This window comes from Anser brachyrhynchus, assembly GCF_964034855.1.
Source record: "Anser brachyrhynchus genome assembly, chromosome: 2".
Taxonomy (NCBI): domain Eukaryota; kingdom Metazoa; phylum Chordata; class Aves; order Anseriformes; family Anatidae; genus Anser; species Anser brachyrhynchus.
Genome location: NC_137695.1, coordinates 148,300,568 through 148,324,835, shown reverse-complemented (window position 1 = coordinate 148,324,835; position 24,268 = coordinate 148,300,568). Strand labels below are relative to the sequence as shown.

Below are 24,268 nucleotides of genomic sequence, written 5' to 3'. Positions count from 1 at the left end.
CTTCGCAGGGGGCATAGCATGAGTGGGGTGAAAGGCAGCGAGCCTCCGAGTGAGCCTCGCAGCAGTGCACGGGGTTTGACTGGTGTACAGCACAAGCACGAAGCCTTTGGGCTGTGAGGTCAGAGCTGCGTGGATGTAACACCCAGCGTGTCAAACCCCAGCCGCATTCAAAAAATAGGTTAAGGACAGGAAAGAACAAGGTGGTAAAAATGCTTTGTTCGCTTTGACACCCAACCAGATTAACCTGTTTCTGATGAAAACCAAAACGTGGCCGAGACGTGTTGGATGAAATCTGGAGCTCCATCACCTCTTTTCCTCATTTTTTTATTGCATGTTCATGAACTAACTGCAATGCAAACCTCTGATCTTGGCATTTAAAACATCTCGGGCTCAGCTTTAGGAGTAGGGGGAGACTGGTATGCAAGATGTAACAACTAAATTAAGAAACTGCAAAGTGACAGAATGAAAGGAACTTGGAGCAAAAAGCGTTAAGAAACTAACACGTGGATGGAGATCTGCGGAGCAAGTGCAGGACACGAAGAAAGGAAAACCTTTCTTTTGCTGTAGTGTCAACACTGTAGTTACGAACCTTTATTTTTAGAGTTTGTTGGTTTTAGTTCTTTCACAAAATTGCTCGAAGCCAAGGCAAACATTTTTACATTTCTGGGCTTGATACTGCCCCTTTTAAAGTCATTTTCACAGGAGCAAGAGCTAGCCCCAGATCTGTGCGCACAAGGAACCTGAATGCTTCCTGGCACCCGCTTCTGTGCTCCCTTGTGCCAGGGCTGTATATGCCGAATAGAAATGTGCTCGTTTACAGCCTGGCCCATCACTCCCCAGCTGTGGGAACATTTTCTCAGTTCGCCTCGCTAACATGTGACTCAGGTAGGTGCACATGCAGATTTCACACACATACTTCTTTCATGTACGCACAAGTAGGTTCCTGCTTTGAAACACTGACTCCATAAAGCACTTGCTGGCAAACAGCGAAGCACTCATTTTATTTTTAAACGCTGTGATGTGCGTAAAAACCTGCAGAGCTTCAGACTAGGAAAAGGGAAACAATGCTTTCATCGTTTTGAAAATAAGCCATAATGCAACCTCCAGATTATGGAGATCTTCAGGCATTCTAAACATCTTCATTACCCCGCCAGCGTCAGTGAGAAATGATTGCTGGCTGCTGGCTTTAAAGCCAAGGCTCCCTCAATGCTGAGGAAGGGGTGGATTGATCAGAAGGGGCTAGGCAAGGGGTTGACAGCCCCCAGTAGCTATGACTTTTGCAAGGCATGACACCAGTCAAGTGAGAGGTGCCTCTTTTGTGCGATGGGGACATCTGGACCAGGGCTGGAGTGCCCTGCTGCATCCTAGTATGCATAGGAGGGGCTGCCGTGGAGGAACACATAGGGTTAGTTTAGGCACGTTCCTCAGAAAGACTTCCTTAAACTTGGCTGCTGCAATGTTTGGGATCACCGGAGGAACTGGACTCCCTTCCAGCTCTCATTACTTGTCGGGTTTCCAGCACTGGACTTCCGACGCTGGCCTTCCTTCCTGTCCAGATCTGTCTGCTGGGCTGCTCGGTGTCAGGGTAACAAGATGGGAACGTCATTAGCCGGACCTGACTTCGTCCAACCGCCGTCATCTGAAATGTGCTTAAAGATCACAACCCTGTTTCTGATTTTAAGGCATTTCAGATGAAACAATTTTCAGATTGAACAATTACTGCTACACTGGCAATGTAAAAGGGAAGAACAGCAACATCGGATGAGTTTGAGTGTTTCCCCAAAATCCTTGTAAAACTACCTCTGCTACAGACTAGCGCAGACAGCCATAAAGCCACAGCTATAGGCAGGCTCTCTCCTGTCCTTATCTTCTCTGTATTTTCAGAGTTTCAGAGGGTCTCTGTATTTTCAGAGTTTCTGTGTTTTCCAACCACCCCACTTCTTCCAGTTCACTGAGCTGCTTCTCCCACGTAGCCCATTGGCTTTAACTGAGCCCACAGTTGCCCGCAGAGCAAAGCCCCATTCAACTGCAGCTATTAGCATTATCTCGCCCAGCAATTTGTTTATACAGCAGGAGTGAAAGGGGCCCTAATCTAGTTCAGGCTTTTACTTGCTGCTAAAATACAAACGGTAGGTAAAAGACGATTGTTTGACTTGTTTGAAAACGTCTGCTTTTCACAGCAGTCCCTTTCAAAGGGGCAAGTTATCTACAGAGATTTTGCTATGCCACGTCCAACTGGAAGCCTTTCTAGCGAGGAAGGAGGACAGCCCAAAGTGCTGAGTGCTCCGCTCCCCCCGCCGTGCATCCTACAAATAGTCACAACCACACCGCACACTGTGCCTGCAGGGTGGGTAGTCACAGGTCATGTCAGAAATGTCGCTCTCAGAAGACAAAATTAAGAGTTTGCACTCAGTCACACGCTGACAACCACTAGGGATCAGCAGCTGACCTTGCACTAACAGGTTTCTCTCTTGCAAACGTTAGCATTAAACAGCTGCACACCTGACTAAATACCCGCTTTTATCCTCTGTTCCTCTTCCTGCTGCATAAACCTGTATTTCAGGAGCTACTTTTGCAGGCGTGATTTACAGACCTGAGATGGCTGAGGACACTACTGTTGGCTGGGGTGCCAGCAGAGAAGTCTCAAGGCATCTTTTCTCCTCCTCCCCCTCCACTCCCCACCCAAATTCACAGCCAGAAAGTGCTCTTGGAGTACACAAAGTCTTGGGCACACAAAGACAATTGGGAGCCTGCACCTCTCAGCACAGGGAAGAAATACATCAGGTATCAGCCCTGCTGTCCCCAGGCTCAGAGACAACCTGGGAGACTGTTTGCCTTGGGCCTGTACCGTAGCATCCCTTACACCATCTCCTTTTCACTTTTATTTCCAAGATTCAAATGGCACGTCTGTTTTCTTACAGCTCCAAGGTGGGCAGGAGGGGGAGGAGGAGGCAGTGAACGCTGCCATAAAACCTCTTTCATACCAGGGACCCGTATATTGGATGTTGGCCCTGGGATAATAAATAATTTATATTATTTACCTCTGCTGGAATGGGAAAGGAAAACAGCTGGAACAAGCACAGCTCTCAGCCACAGGCGGTGCAGTTGTGGATGCACAGGAACCCCACAGGACAACCAGGCACCCTCAGAAACCAGGGCAAAGCACACGGTGTGCTGAAATAGAACGGTGAGGCACTAAACAGTTTCTTTCCTTCCTCTATTACCTTTTATAACAGGACAGAAAACATCTGACTCTCCTCTGACTCTCCTTTTTTTTTTTTTCTGGTAGATTTTCTTAAATTACTTAAAAAATACTAAGGGACACATTTCCATTAGCAGCAGCGCTGATTCTTTAGTAATTCATGAAGAAAATACATGAAAAAATTGGCAAGAGCTGATCCCTCGGGAAACAGAAATGCCTGATTTGATAACTCAGCCTGGTCACTTGGACAAAATAAGCAACAGGGTATTGTAACCTAAATTAGGCAGCAAGAAATGCTGGAGAAAAGGGAGTGCTACAGCCGAGTCCGTTCTAGGGCTGAGGTGCCCTGTTCAGGTTCAGCGGGACATGCTTCTTTTCACTCTAGATCCACGGCCCTGAAAACTTAATTATAGTTTTTCACCTCGCATTAATTAACATGAGAAATGAAGACACCTCTCTTCTGTCTGCTCTCTCCCCGCCCACCCGTTATCCTCGAATAACCCATCCCGGTGGGTTAGCGCTCTCCTTGGGCGCAGGTTTGCATTCCTCTGGGGAGGAGGCACCTGGGCAGCCTGGGTGAGGCTGCAGACGGAGGAGGGTTGAGTGAGGCCTCCTTCTGCTGGCTTTTGCAGGGAAGGGAAAGCATTTTGTGTAGCCTCAGCCCCCCAAAGTGTTGCTCCTGCATGTGCCGAGCGTTCCTGAATTGCTGCAGTTTTCAGTCCAGCTGATGGAGGAGCTGGAGCCAGGCTGTATGGAGGGGAAACGTAGGTGGTCTTGGTGGCTGTAGTGTCCCACCGTGCCGCGGCAGCACCCCCAAACTGGTTGGTGGCACCTCCAAACTGCGGGTGTGTCGGTCTGGTCCTCTCTCATGCCTGGGTTGGGGATCCAAGCCCCTCATCGGGCACACAATTGCATCCTAGGAGGAAAGCGAGCATGGGAAAGGCAAAAAAAAAAAAAAAGAGGGGGGACACATGGACTGCAAGGGTCTTAAAACTTGGTAATCAAGGGGCAAAGAAAAGAGTTTCAACACGTGCAAAAGGTCCTATGAAAATCATTTACTGTCTTCATCTTACGATGCAGTGAAATAACTTCGACTCTACAACTAAAACTGACTGCCTCTGAGCCACCTACTTGCTTTAATCCATTTATTTATGCGAAGTGCCTGAGAAAAACTTGCATTTTAGCCGCAGCCCCCCCGCCAGCAGCCCCTTGCCCCCATCCCTCCCATCGCCCTCCTTCCCCTCACCGCCGCGGAGCGCAGAAGGCACGCTGCGTGGGGCCGCCAGCCCCGCTCCCGGCGTGTCCCCACGGCCCCAAACGCCACCCTACACCGAGCCACGAGCCTGGAGGCAGACCCCACAGCCTCCTCCGAGGCTCCTTTTCCCTCAGCAGCAGCAGCAGCAGCACCGAGCCGACCCGCGGGCGGGACCCCGCCACCCCCCCGCCTTCAGACGGCTGCAGCGAGCAACCGGGCTCGGAGCACGGAGCCCTTCCCCGCGTGTCCACCACCCCTCTACGGGAAGAGGGGACCCCCCCGCGACCCCCACAGCCCCCCCCCTTAGCCTCTCCCCCTCTCCCCAGCTGCGGGCGGTGCCGCCAGGTGCGCCCGCCCCGTCGCGGCCCCGGGGGGGCGGCCGCGGCTCCTCGCCCCACCCCGGGCTCTCACCGCCCCCGGCTGAAGTCCGGTGGCTCCCGTGCCGTGCCGAGCCGGGGGGTGAGAGGGAGGGAAGGAGGTGTGTGTGTGGGGGGGGGGGGGGGGCGGTTTGCCTTCACTCGGCGCTTCCAGCATGCTCCTAAGATGGCGGTAGCGGCGGCGGGCGGCGGCGGGGGCGGCCGGGCGCAGCGCAGCGGCTGGCTGGAAGTTTTGGTGCGGGAGCGCTGGCACAAAGTGCTGGCCAACTTGGGCGGCGAGGCGCTGGTGCTGAGCGGCGAGGAGCGGCCCGACGGAGCGGCCCCCAACGGCTTGGGAGGCGATGGGGCGGCGTGCCGAGGGGCCGAAGGGGGCGGCGGGGGGCCGGCGGCGGTGCGCACCGCTTTCACCGACCCCCCCGAGCAGGTGCCCGAGGCCGTGTCCAACAAGAAGAGGTGCGTGAAGGTGCTGAAGCAGGAGCTGGGCGGGCTGGGCATCAGCATCAAGGGGGGCAAGGAGAACAAGATGCCCATCCTCATCAGCAAGATCTTCAAGGGGCTGGCGGCCGACCAGACCCAGGCTCTCTACGTGGGCGACGCGATCCTGGCCGTCAACGGCACCGACCTGCGGGACGCCACCCACGACGAGGCGGTGCAGGCGCTCAAGAGGGCCGGCAAGGAGGTGCTGCTGGAAGGTAGGGGACAGGGGGGGGCTTGCAGGGGGTCCCCCGGCACGCCAAGGCTCGGCCCGGCTCGGCTCGGCCGCCCTAGAGGTGGCGGAGGGACTTGGGGGACGGCTCCGCGCTCCCCGCACGTCCAGTCTGCCTCCAGCCTGCTTCCATCTCCCCCCGAGCCTCCCCCCACGACGGCAGGTTTTTGGGGGCTCAGCCCTGCTTCCTCTCCTCATCCGAGGATCAGGCGGAGGAGCCCCGGACCCCATCAGATTCCGAGCCCGCTGCGGGGGCCCCATCACGTCATGGCATCTCTGAGCCTGTCCGCATCCCGCTTCCCACCCCAAATGCACACTTGGCCTGTTTTCACTTCTTTTCAGCCCAAGAAGGGGGAGGGGGAGGTTGAAGGGGTGAGGGAGACCCCCAGCCCCAAAGGCAAGGGGTTGGGGGGGCTTCTCCTGAGCCCGCTCTGCTCCTCGCCCCCTGCCACCGCCCCGCTGCAGGGCTGGGGGCAGCAGGCTCGGATGGGGCCGGCAGCGCCCCGCTGACACGTGAACCGGCCCCGCAAAGCGCAGGCTTTCGTTTCGTTTCTCAAGGGGGACCGAGGTGGTTTTGTTCTTTCAAACAGCTTCAAAGCCGCTTTGGAAACCGAGTCCGGAGTGAGGAGTGCACGGTGGGGTATGAGAGGGAGGAGTGCAGGGGTGGTGACCCCAAAAAGGGACGGGTGTTGGCGAGGGGCTGAGCAGAAGCAGGACAGAGCTCCCCAGGACACCCAGCTCATGAGTGGAGAGGTGTTCACAGATGTTCTTATCCTTGTCTTCTCACCGGGATTCATGTAGTTGCTGGACCTGAGAAAATGAGCAGCTTCAGCAGTGCCCTTGGCACATGTTTGATAAAGTGATCACATATTTGCCCACAAGTTCATTTAACTGCAGGTCAGCGGCATTTGCAGTGTGCTGCTGCACCGTCCCTCGTGCCATCGCCTTCCTCCACGCCCTGGGTGCTCCTGCCTCGGCGTCCCCATGCCCTTTAGGTACCACACATTGTTTCACATGTTTTTTTTTTATTTGGAGGAGTGGAGGGAAGCACTGCTCCCAGTTAGGGCATGCACCTGAGCATCAGCTGCAAACAACCACCTCTGGCAGAAAGTTACAGGAAAAGCTTGAGAATTGGTTCTGTGCAGCGAAGGAGGGCAGGCGAGAAAATTTCATCTGCAGCAGCATCTACTGAGAAACTATTCGGTGTTGTCCACATTGCAGTGAAAACCTGGGGAAGAATCCCTGCCCGGTGAGGATATAACAAGCCGAGGGCCGCTGCATCCCCCCTCCGTGTGCCCTGTGCTTGTATGACCAAACTCTGTCATTTCCCTGCTTGCTGAACTGCGTACAGAGATAGCCGCGAAGCCTTAATGTGAACTGCTCGATGGGGTCTGAATGGAGCTGTTTCCTCTAAATTCTGCCACTGGTTTGTTTACACAGCACAAGGGCTCCCTGGGGTGCAGGCCAGACAGCAGCTGACCTGTGGTGTGATCTAACGAGGAATGCAATGCATATCGTGCTTGCAGGGTGCTCCCTCCGTGTAGTGCCTGCAGTGACAGCACCTGAACACCCTGCTGCTGCACGAGCCTGTTAAAAAACCTCGCGTTTGTTCCCAGAAGGGGCGAAGATGAAGCTGTTTCAGCAGGGACTCATCACACCCTCCTTCTCTCCACTCTTTTGGCCACTGCAGCTGTTTCCTTGCATTTCTTTACTCCGTGGAGGTGTAGGCTGATGTGTTTCAGTGGTTGTTTCTGCAATGGAATTTGTCATGTGTAAATCGAGAGCCTATTTCACTAGTCATCCCTGTGTGTCGTTAAAATATTCAGGCACTGAAATCAGTATTTCGTCCTGGCTTTCCCTTGCTGTTTTAGCGGAGGATCCAAACTCAGGACTATCCCCAGCGTTGCCCCAGGAGGTGCAGGAACCTCTCTGCACGAGTGCCTTGTGTAAGCAGGCAGTTGGAAACAACTCTCTGAGATCAGTTTCTCACTTCAGAGCTCTTTCTTCCATAGCACAGTCTAAAATGGTCTTTTTATTACTAAAGGAAGGAATATCCAAAAGTTCTTTTTTCTCTCTCTTTAAAAGTATCAGAGGGAGAGCCTCGGTTTTCCTTGCCTTCCAGACAATAGGAATTTGCTGTTTCCTGACTTCTTGGAGAGTTCTGCATTACAAAAAGCTCTGTGTGCTGGGGCCGGGGAAGGCACATGCACAGTTCCTCCCTGAGATATTCCTCCAGTTAGCAGGGCATTGCCAGTGCTCATTTCCAGTGCCAAAATGTAACACGTGCATTTTTAGGGAGTTTCTGAGACTTTCTTGTGCCTTGAAGAGCCAAAAGGCTGAATTCGGTTCAAAGCAATTGAAGAGGCACGGCAAGGTGCTAAGCACGAGAGGCAGATTTAAGGGTACGACAGGGAGACAGGGGGCTCCCGGCATTGCTCAAGACCTTGTGTGCTCCTGGGGAGGGAAGGGCCCGAGGGTTGTGCGTTTGCTGGAGGTTGTCAGCAGTGAAGATGCGGTCAGCGTGGCTCAGCACACCCCACGTCAGAGCACTGGAGCCCTGTTATACGGCGTCCTTCCTAAAACTGCTTGCTCAGTGAAACGAGGCATTCACCAGCTCAGCACTAAACTGCCATCTCTCCTGCATTCCTGTGCGGGGAGGAAGGGAGCAGAAAATCCCTTGCCAGTGCCCCTGCGTGGGAGGCAGGGCTGGCACTGGGGGGGGACGGGCACAGGACGGTCTGCAAACAGGGCAGTGTGTGATTTAACACTTGCCCCTTTTGCCTCCTTGATTGCCGTCTCTGAGCTGGTGGAAAGGGAAATTATTTGCTGAAGGGTTAGGGGTGGCATGGGTGCAGTAGCTGTGCTGGTACGGGGTGGCCCAGCTGCAGAGCTCCGTGGGAGAGGTCCAGCTCTAGCAGTTGCTGGCCATCCTGGGTTGTTCTGTCCTCTCACTTTCCACCCCCGAAGGACATGGGTCTGTCACAGCCCTCGTGTACACTCCAGCTACTGAGCTAAAGTCATATAAACCAGTTCCTTCTTACAGGTCTGACTGGCCAAGGTGCCTTGCAAGCAGGTGACATTTGGTAAGTGGAAGGGAAATGGGGCAGCAGGCAGCACCGCCAGGGGAGGAGTTGGGAGGCAGAAGGTTCAGGAGGTGGCGATGACGATGCAGTTACACTCTAAGAAATACTGCTCTCTCCTCATCTGTAGGGGTGGACCTCTTCTGCCTCCAGGGTTTAATTTCCTGCTGGCTTCCCATCACAGCCTGGGCACGGCTGCAGGGGAGCAAAGTGGCTGGTGAGCAGGGGCAGGGCAAGCGCCAGTGTCCAGCTTGTAGCCCCGGCTGTGATTTCGGGTGTTCGCTACACACAGGATTTAACTTCTCACCAGCATTCAAAAGAGCAAAGAATTTTTCTACGTGAGACAAGACAGCCTCCTTGTATGCTGGATATTGTTTGCAGGGACGGAAGGCAGCTGAAATTATCACAACAGCTCCTGTTTGTACGTATAATTTCCCTGCTATTCTGTTAAATTGTGTCTTCTTAAATAAGCATTTTGGAGAATCAAGCAGCCCCTCGTGTTCCATATGAAGCACATTACATTCAAGTGACTCTCAGGACAGAAAAGATGTTTGCTTTTATGAAAGCATCCTGGATGAGAGCAGTCCCTTGGCATGCTTGGTAACTGAGGAGGTTGTACTTTACTCATATTCTTCATGCGTTCCGTGAAGAAATTAAAAATCAAAGTAGCCTGTGCTCAAGTCAGACGGGACCTCCCCACACATGATGTTGTATTTAGATGCAGAGGGGAAAAAAAGTGTGTTTTTTGCTAGCTGGATTCGGGATTTTTTTTTAGCTGGTATCACTTTCTGACTTGCTAAAAGTATGCAGACAAGCTTCTGATGATGGTGGTGTCAGGTATGCAGCAGGAGAAGAGCGTCTTCTTGGCATTGCTAGAGTTCTTCATGGGTTCGAGCAATTCTCAATTAAACTAACACAATTGCAAGGCAGTGGCTACAGCTCCCGCGAGATGAGGCTCTTGCAGTGTCCCTGGGTTTGCAGAAATTGCCCACAGAGCTGCAGCCACTGGCATAATGAATTTTAGCATATGGACAAATATAGTTATCTTCTGCGGGCCTCTTGGACATAATCCACAGCTTTAAAGCGGTCTAAGAAAAAGCATGGTGCACTCTGTACTGCAGTAACATGTGTTATTCTCCAAGCAATATTTCCGTAAGAGTTGTAACAATTCTGTACTTCCTACCCCTGTGAAATTTTTTGTTGATGAAACAAAGCGATTCTGCCTGCCTGTCAGTACTTTTTTTCAGTAAAGTACTGACAACGAGAGATTTGGGGGGGTTAAAATACATTATTTAACCAAGGAAGTGTGTCTCTTGCAAGTATAGAGGGAAAATGAGACACGGGACACTTGGTAAGTGCCTACCTCCCGCAACTGCTTTCTACAATCGGGGCTGTAAATCTCAGTGATTGCAAATTGTGTGCACAGCTACTCCTTACAGTTCCAGTAAATGTATGGAGAAAACACTCTGTTTGTTTGTTTGTTTTTATTGTTCCAGCAGATACGCAGGTAGGGAAATGTTTTGTACTTTGGGGCTGTGTCATATTTCATAGACCATGTAGCTGCCCTTGGCACGCATCTGCTTGAAAGTGAAATTGAAAGGTAAAGGAGAAGGTAATCTTGTTCCCAACCATACCGGAGCTGAGCAGCCCCTGTGAATCTCAGTTTGGACTGTTTCAGCTGCCTGCAGCTGATGGGGAAGCTTGAGTGGGAACACTCGATGTGTCTTTCATTGATTAGATTAGATTACAGGCTAATTTAGCAGTCCAGACAGTCTGTATCACCTTTCACAGATAAGAATCAGTACATCCTCTTTGCAGTAAATCTGGTTCAAGTCCTCTTTCTCGGTTACTGTAAAGAAAATAAGGCAGTAGGGATTTATTTGGACCGAGTGCAGGGTTCTCCCCTCACCCCCCAGCTTGGAAATTAGTCTTCCTTACAGCTTAGTATTGTCTCCTTAAGGGTGCTTAGAAGATTAAATATATCGAGGGGATTGGGATTCGATCGCACATACAAAGTCTAGGTACCTGTTAAGCATCACTAGAAAAGAAGCATTTTCTAAAATCCTAGCGTTAATTCCTTTGTGGAAAATTGAACTGAAAACTTGGTATAACTCTGTGAAGAATCTTTAAACCATCAGACAGAATGAAATTAAAAAAGTGAAAGCTTTCACTGTAGTTAATGAAATAGTATTTGTACTTTAATTTTGCCAGGGCAGAATTTTTCACTGAAGGGCAGTCTCACCCTCTCAGGAATGTGGATGATGATATGGGATCATGAACGGTGCTGTCCCCAACCCTGTCCTGCTGGGTTTGGATGGGAAGCGCTCCCCGCATGTCCATCACAAGGGAGCTGGCAGGGCATCCACGTAATTCAAACCAGAGTTTGGCTTTGGGACAGCCCAATCGAGGCAACTTTGCTGTGAAATTTTACGTAGCATGCTTTGCAGCACGATGACAGGTGCTGATCCCAACAGGCTGATAGTTTCAGATATAGGTTTGGTAGGGTTGGAGGGTTTTTTTTGTTTGTTTGTTTGTTTTTAACTTTCTTAATCTCACTGTCTTCATAACACGTGGTGTGGAGCTTCTCCTGGTAGTAACTTATCTGTAAATTTGACTTGAAGTATAGCATTCATTTGTGTGCATCAGAGTTCCTAAGTGTTGGAGAATTTACCGTATCGATTTGTAATCTGTTCCCGTGGTCACTTACTTCCAGGGTTTAAGAACATGTTATTTCCATTCCATTTTTCTAATTTAGATTTCTGATCATAGGATTATTTTGTACTTTATTCTGCAAGATTATGTTGCCATGGCTACTTGGTAGAATTGGTACAGCTACTTCAGTAGAAGGGAAATTGGAGGAAGCAGCAGTTCAAGAGAGCAATAGCATACGTAAATGAACAAAATACGATGGGAACAAAGGTGTCCCGGTAATGCACAAGAGACTCTGGCTTTTCAAGTCTGAAATAATTCTTCAGGCACCTCAGAAAAATAGTTGGTTAAGAAGGGATGGTAGCTGTGATTCGTGGGAACACGGGAAGTCTTTTAACTCCGTTGTCATTTTACGGGCTGCAAAAGGGTTTAGTGAGTAGCCTACAGAGCAGTTTTGCTGGCCTTGATATGGTCGGTGGAGGTGAGCAAGATTCATTTCCTTAACTGCCTCCCGACCTCCTGCATTGGTCTCACCACAGCAGTTGTAGCTGGTGTGAAGTGAGCTTTGCTCTTTTTGCTCAGTTATGTCACCTCTGCAAACTTTAAACTGTGCCGAGCAGAAAGAAATCCTGCTGTCAGCGTAAGCTGTCGGGGCTAAGGGTCTTTGCCAGCACATCTGTACTTAATGGCAACCAGGGAGAGAAAGACAGTGTTGTGGCAGATTGGGAAACAACTAGAAATATTAGGAATAAATAGACTGTTTTGGTACAGACACAAAACTTGTTGTACTGATGGAAAGGAACATCAGGGAGTGGCAGCGTTCGGTACATGCCTCGAGGAACATCACTGCAAGGAGTGGGTTAGACGTGTTTGGGACGATGCATGTTTAATTTGAGCTAGAGAAGTTTGTGAGAAACTACAGGGGCTCTAGAAATCAGTGCAACATGTAACATGTGCTACGTGTTGGAAGGAGGGTTATGAGCTTGTTTCATGCTCTTAAATAGGCTGCTGTCAGTTGCTATTTTGCAGGACCGAGAAAACTGCTCTGTGAGGCTTGGTCTGCATGCTTTAAAAGTTAGTTAATACATTCCTTGCCCTCTGTGCCTTGCACTTTTAGAAGAAAGAGGGTTCACTGAAATTATGGCATCCAGCATCCTGCAAATTCTGGGAGTACAGCACCACTGGGTAACAAACTAGGATGCAAAAGTTTGTTAGCTAGCTCTGCTTGCAGAGAGAAGAAACAAAGTTGGTCTGTGCACCATCCACTCAGCTATCAAAATGTACTTTTCCCCAGAACGTAAGTTAACAAACTTGCTTACAAAAAGTTTAACCAACTGTGAGTTGTCCTTCCGATTGCTTCACTGCTAGATACTGCCTTGCTGTTGGGTTAGGTTTGTTCCATCATGCAAATTAAATTAAGGGACATAATTTCTGAATAACTGTTTGGCAGACTTGGATTTCTGACTGCTGCTACTGTACACTTCTGTTATGGTCTGGCTTTAATTTTGTCTGTCTAGAATATGAACTACTGAACTGGTTATGGCTCTCACTGCGCGTATGCTAAGGGCACGACACAGTAGGTCACTGCCAAAGTAGCACATCTGTATTGTAGCAATTGGGGAAAATGGAGTTCTTAATTGTAAGGAAATGAGCCAGAACGGTAGACGTGGAGAAACTGTCTCTGATTAGAAGTGATTAACATATGGCACGCTCCTTCTAAAAATGTTATGCAGCTTTTTTGCTGAACTGCTGGAAGTCATGCTTGTTGGCGCAGCTCTAAAAGTCATCGTATAAATTCAGCGATGTTTATTTCCTCACTGTTCTCAGGGATGTTTCAGTTGAAATCTTCGGATGTGTTGGAGCACCGAGTCTGCTCCGGGCATCATGAAGGTGAGTGAAGTCTGTGGATAGCTTCTGTTCACTTTAACAGCATGAATTAGTGTAAATTCACGTTATGGTGTAAATCACTGAGAACCGGGATCCTTTTCCCCAGTATCTGAAAGTTATGGATATATCCTAACATAAAAATAAAATAAAAAGGAACAGTATCAGGATATAAATACCCTTCTGGCAAAGGAGGCACAACTTTGCTGATTTGCTCCAACAGATAATATGACCTCATGTGACTATTTGTCAGCCTCATGTGCCCTTTCAGGGAAATATGGCCATTAGTTATGCTTTATGTTCTATTTGCCATAGGCGTATTCTGATGGTGTAATAAAGATTTTGGCTTTTGACATAATCGAGTAGTTGTAAGGGAGTAATGAAAGATATACCATGGAAATAACATATCCCCACTCTTGTCAGATGATAGTTATTTCAATAATAGCCATTTCCAGGATGACTTACTGTATTAACACTTGTGTTTTGACTGTCATTGGCTCTAATTCCGCAAGGGGACCATGAGACAGCTGCATGAAGGTGAAGGTGCTGGAGAGGTTTAGTGTTGTGCAGCGTGTGGCTTATGAGATCGCGTGTAAGCTAATAGTTTTAACTCAGACAGTGAGAGTTTATCTGTTTATCCTGGAGTTCAGGCTTTAGTCACTGCAAAACTGCCTGGCAGGAGGGCTGAGCCCGCGGTGGGGCTGGCAGGAAGGCAGTGGATGACATGACTGCCCTCCCAGCGGGCAGCTTCCCCTTGGTCTTACTCTTGCCGGGCAGGAGCCAGCAGGAGCCTTCTCTCACGGACTTGAAGCCAAAGGAGGGATTTAATTATTGGACGTTCAGGAGTATTTTCCAGGAATGAGATGAGCAGGATTTGCCTTCGGTGCTTGCTGCTTATTTATTTATTTATTTTCATGAATGCCTTTACAGTTTATTGGGGATGCTCTGGACTTTAAAATAAATAAATAAATAAAGGTTTCTAAATTACCACTGTTTGCTAAAGAACACATTATCCTTGGTGATTCTCTGCCCCTTTTGACCTATTTGCCCTGTCTCATGCAGTGACAGACTCTGCTGGTACACGATCAGGGAAGGGTGGTTGGGGTGGAAAGGTGTCTCCAGAGAACCAGCAAGATTCTTGTAGGATTATGTGTAATATAAGTATGTACCTATGCACACACACTGTAAGATGTATTTATATACACACCTCTGTAATAAACGGCCCCGTCAATAGGTGTGCCTCATTTTGGCCTCGACCTTCCAATGTCAAGAGGAGGTGGTGGATACTGCTCCTGGCGCGGGGCAGCCCTGGATATATCTACGGATGAGAGGCTGGAGTGCAGCCCTGTGGAAGGGGATCTGGGGGGTTTGGGTCACAGCAAGTTGAGTATGAGCCAGCAGTGTGCCCTGGCAGCCAGGAGGGCCAACCGTACCCTGGGGTGCATCAGGCACAGCATTGCTAGTCGGTCAAGGGAAGGGATTGTCCCGCTCTGCTCTGTGCTAGTGCAGCCTTACCTTGAGTACTCTGTGCAGTTTGCGGCGCCACAGTATAAAAAGGACATAAAACTGTTAGAGAGTGTCCAAAGGAAGGCTACAATGACAGTGAATGGTCTAGAGGGCAAGATGTGTGAGGGGGCACTGAAGTTTCTTGGTTTGCTCAGCCCAGAGCAGAGCAGGCTGAGGGGAGGCCTCATGGCGGCCTGCAGCTCCCTCACGAGGGGAGCGGAGGGGCAGGCGCTGAGCTCTGCTCTCTGGGGACAGCGACAGGACCCGAGGGAACGGCATGGAGCTGGGACAGGGGAGGGTCAGGCTGGGGGTTAGGGAAAGGTTCTGCACCCAGAGGTGGTCGGGCACTGGGACAGGCTCCCCAGGGCAGTGGTCACAGCTCTGAGCCTCCTGGAGTTCAAGAAGAATTTGGACAATGACCTCAGACACATGGTCTGATTTTTGGGTGGTCCTGTGTGGAGCCAGGAGTTGGACTCAATGATCCTTGTGGGTCCCTTCCAACTCAGGATATTCTATGATTTTGTGATTGTATGTGGTTGAGGACCACATGGATTGAGGCCAGTGTGGTTGCACCCACCTTTGGCATGTCTGGAAGGGCTGATCCAGTGCCCCTGCTACCCACTGGGTCTCTGCAAGGTCGGCTTTGTGGGCTGTACGGATTCAGCACTGCGTTAGCAGGCTCTGTGTATCGCACCACTGGAAAACCTCTTCCAGAGCAGGGGATGTGGCTGGTTGTGAGCTCTGTTGGATGAAGTCAGGAGGCTATACTTAGTGCAAGGGAAAGGGAGTGAGCTTCAGGCTGGAAAGGATCAAGTGATGACAGCAAGTTCTTTGTGAAGAGCTCCAGGTGTTATTACTAAGCTTTGCCTAAATTAAACCCATCTAGAAATTAGACACCGCTCAGGTAAATAGCCTGTCAAAGAACTCACATAGCTCAAAGTCTACAAACAGCTGAGGAAGTCCTGAGCGTGCTGGCAGGGAGAGACATAGGCAGCACGTAAACCTGCAGACAAACCTCAAGGTGCAAGATGCTGCAGCTGATCTGTTCAAAGCCTCTGCTGCTCTCATGGCTTTTGGAGGCCTCTTCTTTGTAGTGGTACCTGTCAGGTTGCAGGCTGGTGCCGAGATGCTTACAGACAGAGGGCTCTTGTCTAGCTCCAGGGAGGAAATCTGTATTCATGCCTTAAAAAAGGTTATAAAAAAAAGCTCAGAGCAACTTCAGTCTTTTTTATGTTTGTGGAACACTGGAGGAGTGTCCAGCCAAAACAGCAATAAAAGAAAACAGCGTTTTAATTCAGGAAGAATGCAAGTGAAAGCAGCTAGTTTTCAGAAGTTCCCAATCCATTGAATGAGCGGCTGTCTGCATAAATAAACCAGACCTACATGATATGTGAGGGCAGGTCGTAAAGAAAACATTGCAGTAACAAACTAGAGGAATTTCCACTTAACGCATTAAAATCAGCCCTGAAAGGCTCCATTAAGGAAAGCCATAAATTGAAGTTCTGAGAGATAGCTTATAAAATACCCTTGAAACTGAAAATGATCCTCTGTCAGTTTTATGCTTGCCTTTCACTGTGTTGTATCTATTTTAATAAACATGTGGGATAGACTTGCAAAAGAGGAGCACTTTGTCTGTGAAGCCTTGAGGAAATAAATACTGAGTTCGGGCATATTGTAAATTTCACCCAATAAAAATAAACTTAAATTGATTCTGGGGTTTGCGTGTGTAAGGACTGCTATGCTGTGTTGATTTTATTTTATATATATTGAAGTTTTCTGCTGGGCATACCTTGAAATGTTGGTATTAAATACCTGACTTTTCATTCAAGTGCTGCCAGAGCTTTCCGTCTATGTGCATAAATAGTATTAAGACCTTAGAAGGGTTTCAAGGCTCACACTCTTAAAATAGTATTGAGAAACAAATACCTTTTGGTTTTTGAGAGAGGAAAGGGAGGGTTGTCCTGGAAAGAAAACACACTATTTTCTGCAGGAATCTTTTATGATGTTTTAACTTGAAACAACATTTTATATTTCAAAAGAAAGCAGTTTGCTTTCAAAAGGTTGATTTGAACTTGCAACTAAAAACTTTTCCAACTAAAAGTTTCTGTGTGGAGTAGCATGCAGTCACCAATGTACATCCTCCACTTGCAGAATTTCTGCAACCATTTCACGTTTATCAACAGGAAATTTTCGTAGCTAAAAAGTTTTGACCAACTCAAGGCATTATTTTTTTCTCATCTCGTTAAAATATGTTGTTCATTTATATAAGTGCATGTATTTATGCTGTTCTTTGGAGACTTCAGACATGCCGTTCTCCTAAAACACTTTGTTCTCTTGCTTTTCGATCAATACACACATGGTATGAAGTGGATAAGGACATGTATTTGTATGAGCCAAGACAGATACACTTCTAGTGGAGAAGTCCCAAGTGATGTACTACATGAATTCCTATAATCCATTTATGTTTGATCTTTTCAATTACTCATGGTTATCGGGGTATGCTGCTTTATTTCTGTGAAGCTTACAGTAAAAACCTTGAATACAGAGGGAAATGAAGAAGAAACTTCTCAAGTCTCTAAAAATTGCTTAAAATAGCTCTTCTAGGTGTAACTTTAATAATACCTCCTCAATGTAGCTGTAAATTAAATTAGACGTTGCCTGCAGGTGCACCACTTCACTCTGTTGAAGACTGACATAGAGCTGTGTGTGTATAAATGAATCAAGAAGCATTCATAAAACCCAAAAGGGTGAAGAATGATTTATGTGGGGGAATCTGGGATGCATTATTTTGTTTCTTCATTTTCTCTTTGTTTCTGTTTGTTTGTGTGATGCTGGTTAAAGAAGATATTTAAATGTTGCTGCTTAATTCCAGGGCTCAGCTAGCCTTGATGCAGGCACAGCTACGAGTTGTCCGTCACCTGTATTGCACCGGCACAAGTTATAAGTGGATACACACATATAGTGTACGCTCTGAAATTGCTTGCATGTTGCACATGCATTTGCTTGTATGCAAGACACAATTTGTTTGTTGTCAGTGCTATGCAGATTAAGTTAATTGTTCTATGAAAATAAAAATAGAGTCTTGATTATAGCCGTACTGGAGGAATCTCAGGGTTGATGTATTTGCCTGAAGCTGGAGCACTTCATGGAAGGCTGCACCTGCAATTTTATTTTTATTTGGGACTGTGTTCCCCACCCAGCCCCATGTCTGGGTCCGGCTCTCTGCGGCTGAACAGGCGATGGCCAGGCTGCCAGGGACACTCTGCCGTCTGCCGGAGTGTGCTGAGACAGGGGAGGGAAAGGTGAGAGAGCAGAAGCTGCCTTCTGTTCAAGTTGGCCTGAATTTTCCCATTGATTTCAGCGGGAGTAAGTTATCAGCCTTGTGTGTATATATATATATATATATATATATATATTTAAGTTTTAGCAGGCAATATTAATATAAGTCATTGATGGGAAAAAAGTCCTGATGCAGTTTTATCCTGTCTCTCATACGTATTGCATTAATTCATCTTTAAAAAAACATGGGTAAGTCTTTGGTCCTTACTGGGTGTTGATTCACTTTGTTGTCTTCCTACATAGCTAAAAAGAGCTGCTAGCAAGTGGTTCAGATGAGAGAGACCCGGTGCGAATGTGCTGCCTTCCTGGGCTTAGCAAACCTCACTCCACGCTGCCCCTCAGCAACCTGTTCACCTCCTCCTTCCTATCCTTCTTGCTCCCAAATACCTGATGAATAAAAACCTCTGTAAAGTTGACCCAGCAGCAGTTCAGTCTCTGAGCACGGTCATTTTACGCAATAATAATTGATTAAACAATTGTGATTTCTTAATTTAGTGCTGCTAATTCAGCACAGCCAAATCTGGGCCAGAGCCTTGGATCCTTGTCACAAATTAGAAAAGCATTGAAATGCTACTTCTTCAAACCTCCACAATTTGCAAAAACTAAGGTTTCTTTTAAAAAAATACAGGGTGACAGGAGATAGTGTATCAACAGCTTTCCAAAGGATGTTACCTTCCTTCCTTCCTTCCTTCCTTCCTTCCTTCCTTCCTTCCTTCCTTCCTTCCTTCCTTCCTTCCTTCCTTCCTTCCTTCCTTCCTTCCTTCCTTCCTTCCTTCCTTCCTTCCTTCCTCCCTTCCTCCCTTCCTCCCTTCCTCCCTTCCTCCCTTCCTCCCTTCCTCCCTTCCTCCCTTCCTCCCTTCCTCCCTTCCTCCCTTCCTCCCTTCCTCCCTTCCTCCCTTCCTCCCTTCCTCCCTTCCTCCCTTCCTCCCTTCCTCCCTTCCTCCCTTCCTCCCTTCCTCCCTTCCTCCCTTCCTCCCTTCCTCCCTTCCTCCCTTCCTCCCTTCCTCCCTTCCTCCCTTCCTCCCTTCCTTCCTTCCTTCCTTCCTTCCTTCCTTCCTTCCTTCCTTCCTTCCTTCCTTCCTTCCTTCTAGCATGGCTTCTGTAAATTCTGTAACAGCAGATATGCTTTGAAAATAATATTTAATGGGGAGCAGGAAGCAATCCTTGGTTTTGGAGACAACAAACGTAGTTTCGTGTGAAAGTAGGTTTGTAGGGAGTTACATTTTTCTCCAAGAAGCTGCATCTAGCAGAAACGTGGCATTTCTCCCATTGAACAGGGTGACTGTAAATGCCTACCTTCCTTCTCTGTAGCACTGTCACTGTGTAGATACTTCTCCAGAAGAAATTCCAGCTTGCTGCTGAGCCCTCTTAGTGCCATTGCAGTGTATATAATGCAGGACAGTGGCAGTCCTCGGAGATATTCTAGGTTTGCAGAGCACACCAAGCCCAGCGCTTCTGTGCATCTTCTCCCTGACCTCACAACATTTTTCTGCACATCATTGACCTCCTTTCTGGCTTCCGACCGTGTCATTTAGGATGCAAGGCAATCGTTCGTTAAAGTCTGATGCTTATCAGCCTGATCATGCAGGAAAATCCGAAGTTGTAGCTGGATAAGTAATTGCATAAACAAAATGTTCGCTTGCTGCCTTGATCGCCCCCGAACACTGGCAGACTCCTGCTGGGGCTGAAGGCTGGGTCACAGAATCACACAGAATCACAGAATCATCTAGGTTGGAAGAGACCTCCAAGATCACCCAGTCCAACCTCTGACCTAACACTAACAAGTCCTTCACTAAACCATATCACTAAGCTCAACATCTAAACGTCTTTTAAAGACCTCCAGGGATGGTGACTCAACCACTTCCCTGGGTCCAGGCAGGCTCCATCAGCTGCTGCTGGCCTTCTGGCTGGCAGGCGGGCCCGAAGGTTTGCTTTGTCTCTGAGGATGTGCAAAGTTGCAAGTGCAGTTTAAGAGTGATTGAAAGGTGACAGAAGTGGGATCGTGGCGGACACTCCATGAACTGCAACCATGCTGTGTTTTTGTTTCTGTGCTCTTGGGAGAGTGTGGCTTAGCTCAGGAGCTGTGTGGTTTCCAGGCCTGGAAGGGAACCCAATCACCTTGGATTTTTTTTTTTTTTTTTTACTTTTTTAAATGTAGGCATCATTAGAAAATACAGTGAGTTGAAAGTAACTCCTAATTTTAAACCTGTAATCACAGCTTTGGAGGAGCGTAGCAAAGAAAGCTTTTACTGTATTACATGTGAACGCCCAGTTAAATATAAGAATAGATTCAGAAAAGTCCAGCGAGACACAGCTCTGCGATGATAACACCGTGCTTTTTGAACACTTATTTCCTTTATAAATGGCAGCGAAAAGATCATGTGGGTCTGATTCAAAAGGCTCTTGAACTGCAGTGCCCCCAGGCATCAGCTCTGTGGGATTCAGCTCGGACTAGAGGCGCGGAGCTGCCGGCTCTGAATAGCCCTGCTGTAGGCTCGTGTGAGTCACGGCAGCAAAGGAGACTGCTGCCTCTTCACCCTTTAAATTAAGGTTGGATATGAAGTATATATGCAAATATTCTTCTTCCCAGGCTGGTGCGGGGTGGCTGGGGGTGAGGACAGCCAGAACGCCGTGACCCCTTCCTATGGCATGTGCACCACGGCTGAAGTTTGCTCTCCTCTCCACGCCCTGATCCTGTAACCACTTGGATTCAGGTGACCTCTGCAAAGACCAAATGTCTGAACTGATTTCACTGAAGCTAGGTTTGGGTAAGGCTAGGCAAGAAGAGGACCCGTGATTTTGTTTTTCCTCTTCTGTAGGCATATGAGTGCCGATACAGCTATGTAAATATGTTAAATAGCTCCCTGCTATTGAGCCTGTCCAAGCTAAAGGTGAGAAGAAGTGTTAACATTTTTATTATTTCCCCCCTCCCAACCTAAGCCGCACCAAAGCAAGCAAGCAAATGGTAGCGATTGCCAAAGGGAGAAGTGCCATTCGTAGCTTTTTCCACTGGAAAAAACGTAAGCCTGGTTAAGGTCTTTTTAAAGAGTAGCAATGTCAAATATACAAATTAAACTCCAATTTACACATTTGGAGATTTTCACGAGCACTTCATATAAGTGCTCTCGAAGCACAACGTTTAAAAATGATTGCGTTTGAGGAGTCTCTGGGGAGGTCTTTGGGGACAGCTCCCGTGGTGTTTTCCCCCTTTTCCCCCTTAGGCTCCAGCCTGCGCACAGCCAGCGGTCGGAGCCAGGCGGGGAGGCCCACATCCAAGTCTGCAACAGACTGGGCTTTGTGTCCGGAGCACAAACACCCCTCTTCTTTCCGAGGGAACGGGCAAAAGGGGATCTGACCCAGAGCCACCGGCTGTTTGTGGCTTGTCCGTCAGCGAGCGCGAGACAAGTGCCTGCTCTGTGTCGCTGCTAAAACCAGCCACTGACCAGGCAGCTCAACAGTTGGGCTTTATTAGCCCGAGTTTAACATCGGCCACGGGGTGTTTCAGCTGTGTCACAGGACTGCACAAGGAGCCTCCCTTTGCTGTTTTTCCTCTCCCATTCACAGCTCACAATTTTTACCAAGCGTGGTGCAGTTTGCAGCGCCTCCCATCCTCAGCGACAGAGAAGTGAGATGTTTGGGGGCTTTGTCAGTGTTGTTGGCGTGGCTTGTCCTTCTTTTATCTGAATTCCTTATGAGAAGAGGAGAAGACATCCAGAAGCGGTCGCCGTTCAGAGCACTGCTGAACAGCTCTGCCCCACCAGAGCCATCCCTGGCACTGCCTGTCCTCACTGCTCAGCTGGCACCTCGTGAGCTGCTGAGGTTAAGCTGTCTGTAGCTAAGCACAGGGTGCTTCCATCACCAGGGCCAGTGCTTTTCACACCCTACCCACTGTGTAGGTAGCCTTGTATGATTTCTGTGTTTGCTAGTTGTGCTCCGGGCCCTTCCACCCCTGTTAATGACATGGAGAGGGGCTGGGGGCATAGGCAGACCCGCAGCTGGAGCCTGCAGGAGATGTGTACACCCCCTCCCAATGTTCTCTCTCCTTTTATTTGCAGCAAGGGTGATGGTAATCGGCTGTGAGAGGTGAGCCCAGCAGCTGGCTGCCAGGATAGGCAGATCAGTTAATGTCCAGTAACACTGATTACAGACCGAGCATTTAAGAAACTTTGTGCAAAGTCCATTCTTCTTGTTCTCTTTGCTCACTTGTTAGAGACCGATCCTTTGCTCTGTGCTTGTGGGCTGGGCTTCAGCAAATAAAGCCAGGTGAGACATGTCTTTTCAGGCCTGGTTAGCTGTCACCTTAGCTTCTGGGTCATGGTTTTTGACTTTCACGCTGTAGAGGTGCCAACAGAGGGGAATCACGCTCATGACACCTCGGTGTGTGAAGCCTCAGCATGCTCTCCTTTTCAGGGTGGGGAAGGCTGAGCATTCACAGTGTACAACTGGGTTGTTGCTGTGATGCTGTCGTCACCTACCAATATCTGTTGTATCTCACGGGGCAGGAGGGAAATGCCCTGCTGATGCCATCCCCATACCAAAACTGCCAGAGAAATCTGCTTCCTTGGCAGTCTCAGACCTTGCCGGGCTCCCCAGGGTTCCCACTGCACATCCTGCAGCCAGACCTGGCTTTCTAGGTAGACTTAAATTTGCTATAAACACTTACCGTATTAACAACTTAATTTTTTTAAGGAACTGTGAAGGGGGTGTCATTGTTTTAGGACTCAGTGCAGAAAAGAGCCATTTACCTCTTAAATTTTTGATGTTTGTGAGTAATTAATTGTTAGACACACTATCAGGGATTGTGTTTTAATAAGGATACAGAGCTAGGGACCATGCAAAATGAAATTTTAATCTAGGCTCCCGTCAAGCTGTAAAAAGGCATTTAACTTTGTTTTGAGGGATAATCTGTGGGATGCGGTCTTTGTTCTTAATGGAATATCATCAAAATGGTTTGGGCTTTTGGTTGAAAGAAGAAATCATTCCTATTTTCCCTCTTTTTTATTTTTTGTTTTTAAATAAAACAGTTGCTTGCATCTTTGAATGCTTCATTTTGCTGGCTTTATGCTGTGCTTTGTTACTGATTGTGTAGTGACCTCTGCCACCCCTAAAATATTCATTTCTAATTCTCACCACTGGAAAGTAACGGAGAAAGGTATGTGTGATTTTGCTTTTCTTTTCTCCTTTCTCAAGGGTTTTCAGGTCTTTAGAGAAGATTATGTTAGCATTCAGGCTAGGCTGAGCATCTCGGCTCTCAGGTCGGGCAGCAGAGATGGAAACAGGATGAGTGGTCCTCAGGAGATGCCACTCTCCCCCTTCATCAGCTACACAGAGACTGGATCAGCTTCCAGCTACACCTTTTGGGTGATTAACGTCATGTGAGATAAATCCCCCCATATGGTTTTGAAGCTTTTTCTTTGTAACCTGAGGACAGTTCTTTATTTCTCAGTTCCTACTCAGTGACATGGTTCTCCAGACCTGGGATTTGGAGAGAAACACAGAATTTGTGCAGAGCAGGGTACGGTCCCCAGAGCAGAAAGTGCTACATATCTTTGCTGGAAGTAGTATAAAGAAGCATATGTGCTGTTTGAGAATATTAGCGTGTAATTGCATTATATGTTGGCCTTGGCCAGAAAGCTTGCGTAAGAAAAGCCCATCCCTGTGTTGCAGTGCACCTCTTTATGGCTGCCCTGATTTCACTGCACACAGTGCCATGCCAGGAGCAGATTTTTTTAAAGCGACATGGACTAAAAGAACGCTCCAAAAAAGATGTCACCTCTGAAGCTTGCTTTTTTTTCAGAGTTGGAGTTTACAGAGCAGACTCAAAAGCTGGCAAAAGGGAGCAGTGGACTCCAACATGAGGCAGAAGTGGTTGGAGGAGGAACCCGGTGAGATGGTTTTGTCGCTGAAGCCAACTCATTGTGAAACCACAGCCTGGGCTGAGCACGACTTTCCTGCCTTCCTCCTGGCCTCAGCAGTACATTCCTGCCTCCACACCCCAGCTTTGACAACTGCTTTTCTCTGGCCAGGTACCCTGGTTGGCTACCCACATGGCAGCAAGGCCAGGGGAAGCTTGAGTCACTTTAGGTCCCTTTTTGGGGACAGCTTGTGATCAAGATTTGTGTAAAGCCGTTGCGAAACTTCATTCATCATGCTGGGACTTGCCCTGTTATTGTCAATATGCAGTGGATGAAATCTGGCCCGAGCAAAAGCAACTTCAAACACTCGGTGATGGAGCCGGGCCAGGATCTCTCTTAGTACTGCAAATTGTGT

The 24,268-nt window shown here is 48.4% G+C and overlaps 1 protein-coding gene and 1 long non-coding RNA gene across 2 annotated transcripts in view; one reads left to right on the top strand and one right to left on the bottom strand.

Moving 5' to 3' along the window:
- Window positions 1-976: 976 nt before the first annotated feature.
- On the bottom strand, window positions 977-4,959 carry LOC308189086. Its single transcript, XR_013946002.1, has 2 exons — window positions 4,869-4,959; window positions 977-4,118 (listed from the first exon to the last, which is right to left on the bottom strand). It is a non-coding gene; the product is annotated as an uncharacterized lncRNA (long non-coding RNA).
- Window positions 4,954-24,268, top strand: part of SNTB1 (syntrophin beta 1) — a 116,879-nt gene continuing 97,564 nt past the window's right edge. The window contains exon 1 of the mRNA XM_080578769.1: window positions 4,954-5,526. Coding sequence (XP_080434895.1) covers window positions 5,001-5,526 — 526 coding nt within the window. The 5' untranslated portion in view covers window positions 4,954-5,000. The remainder of the gene's footprint in view (window positions 5,527-24,268) is intronic.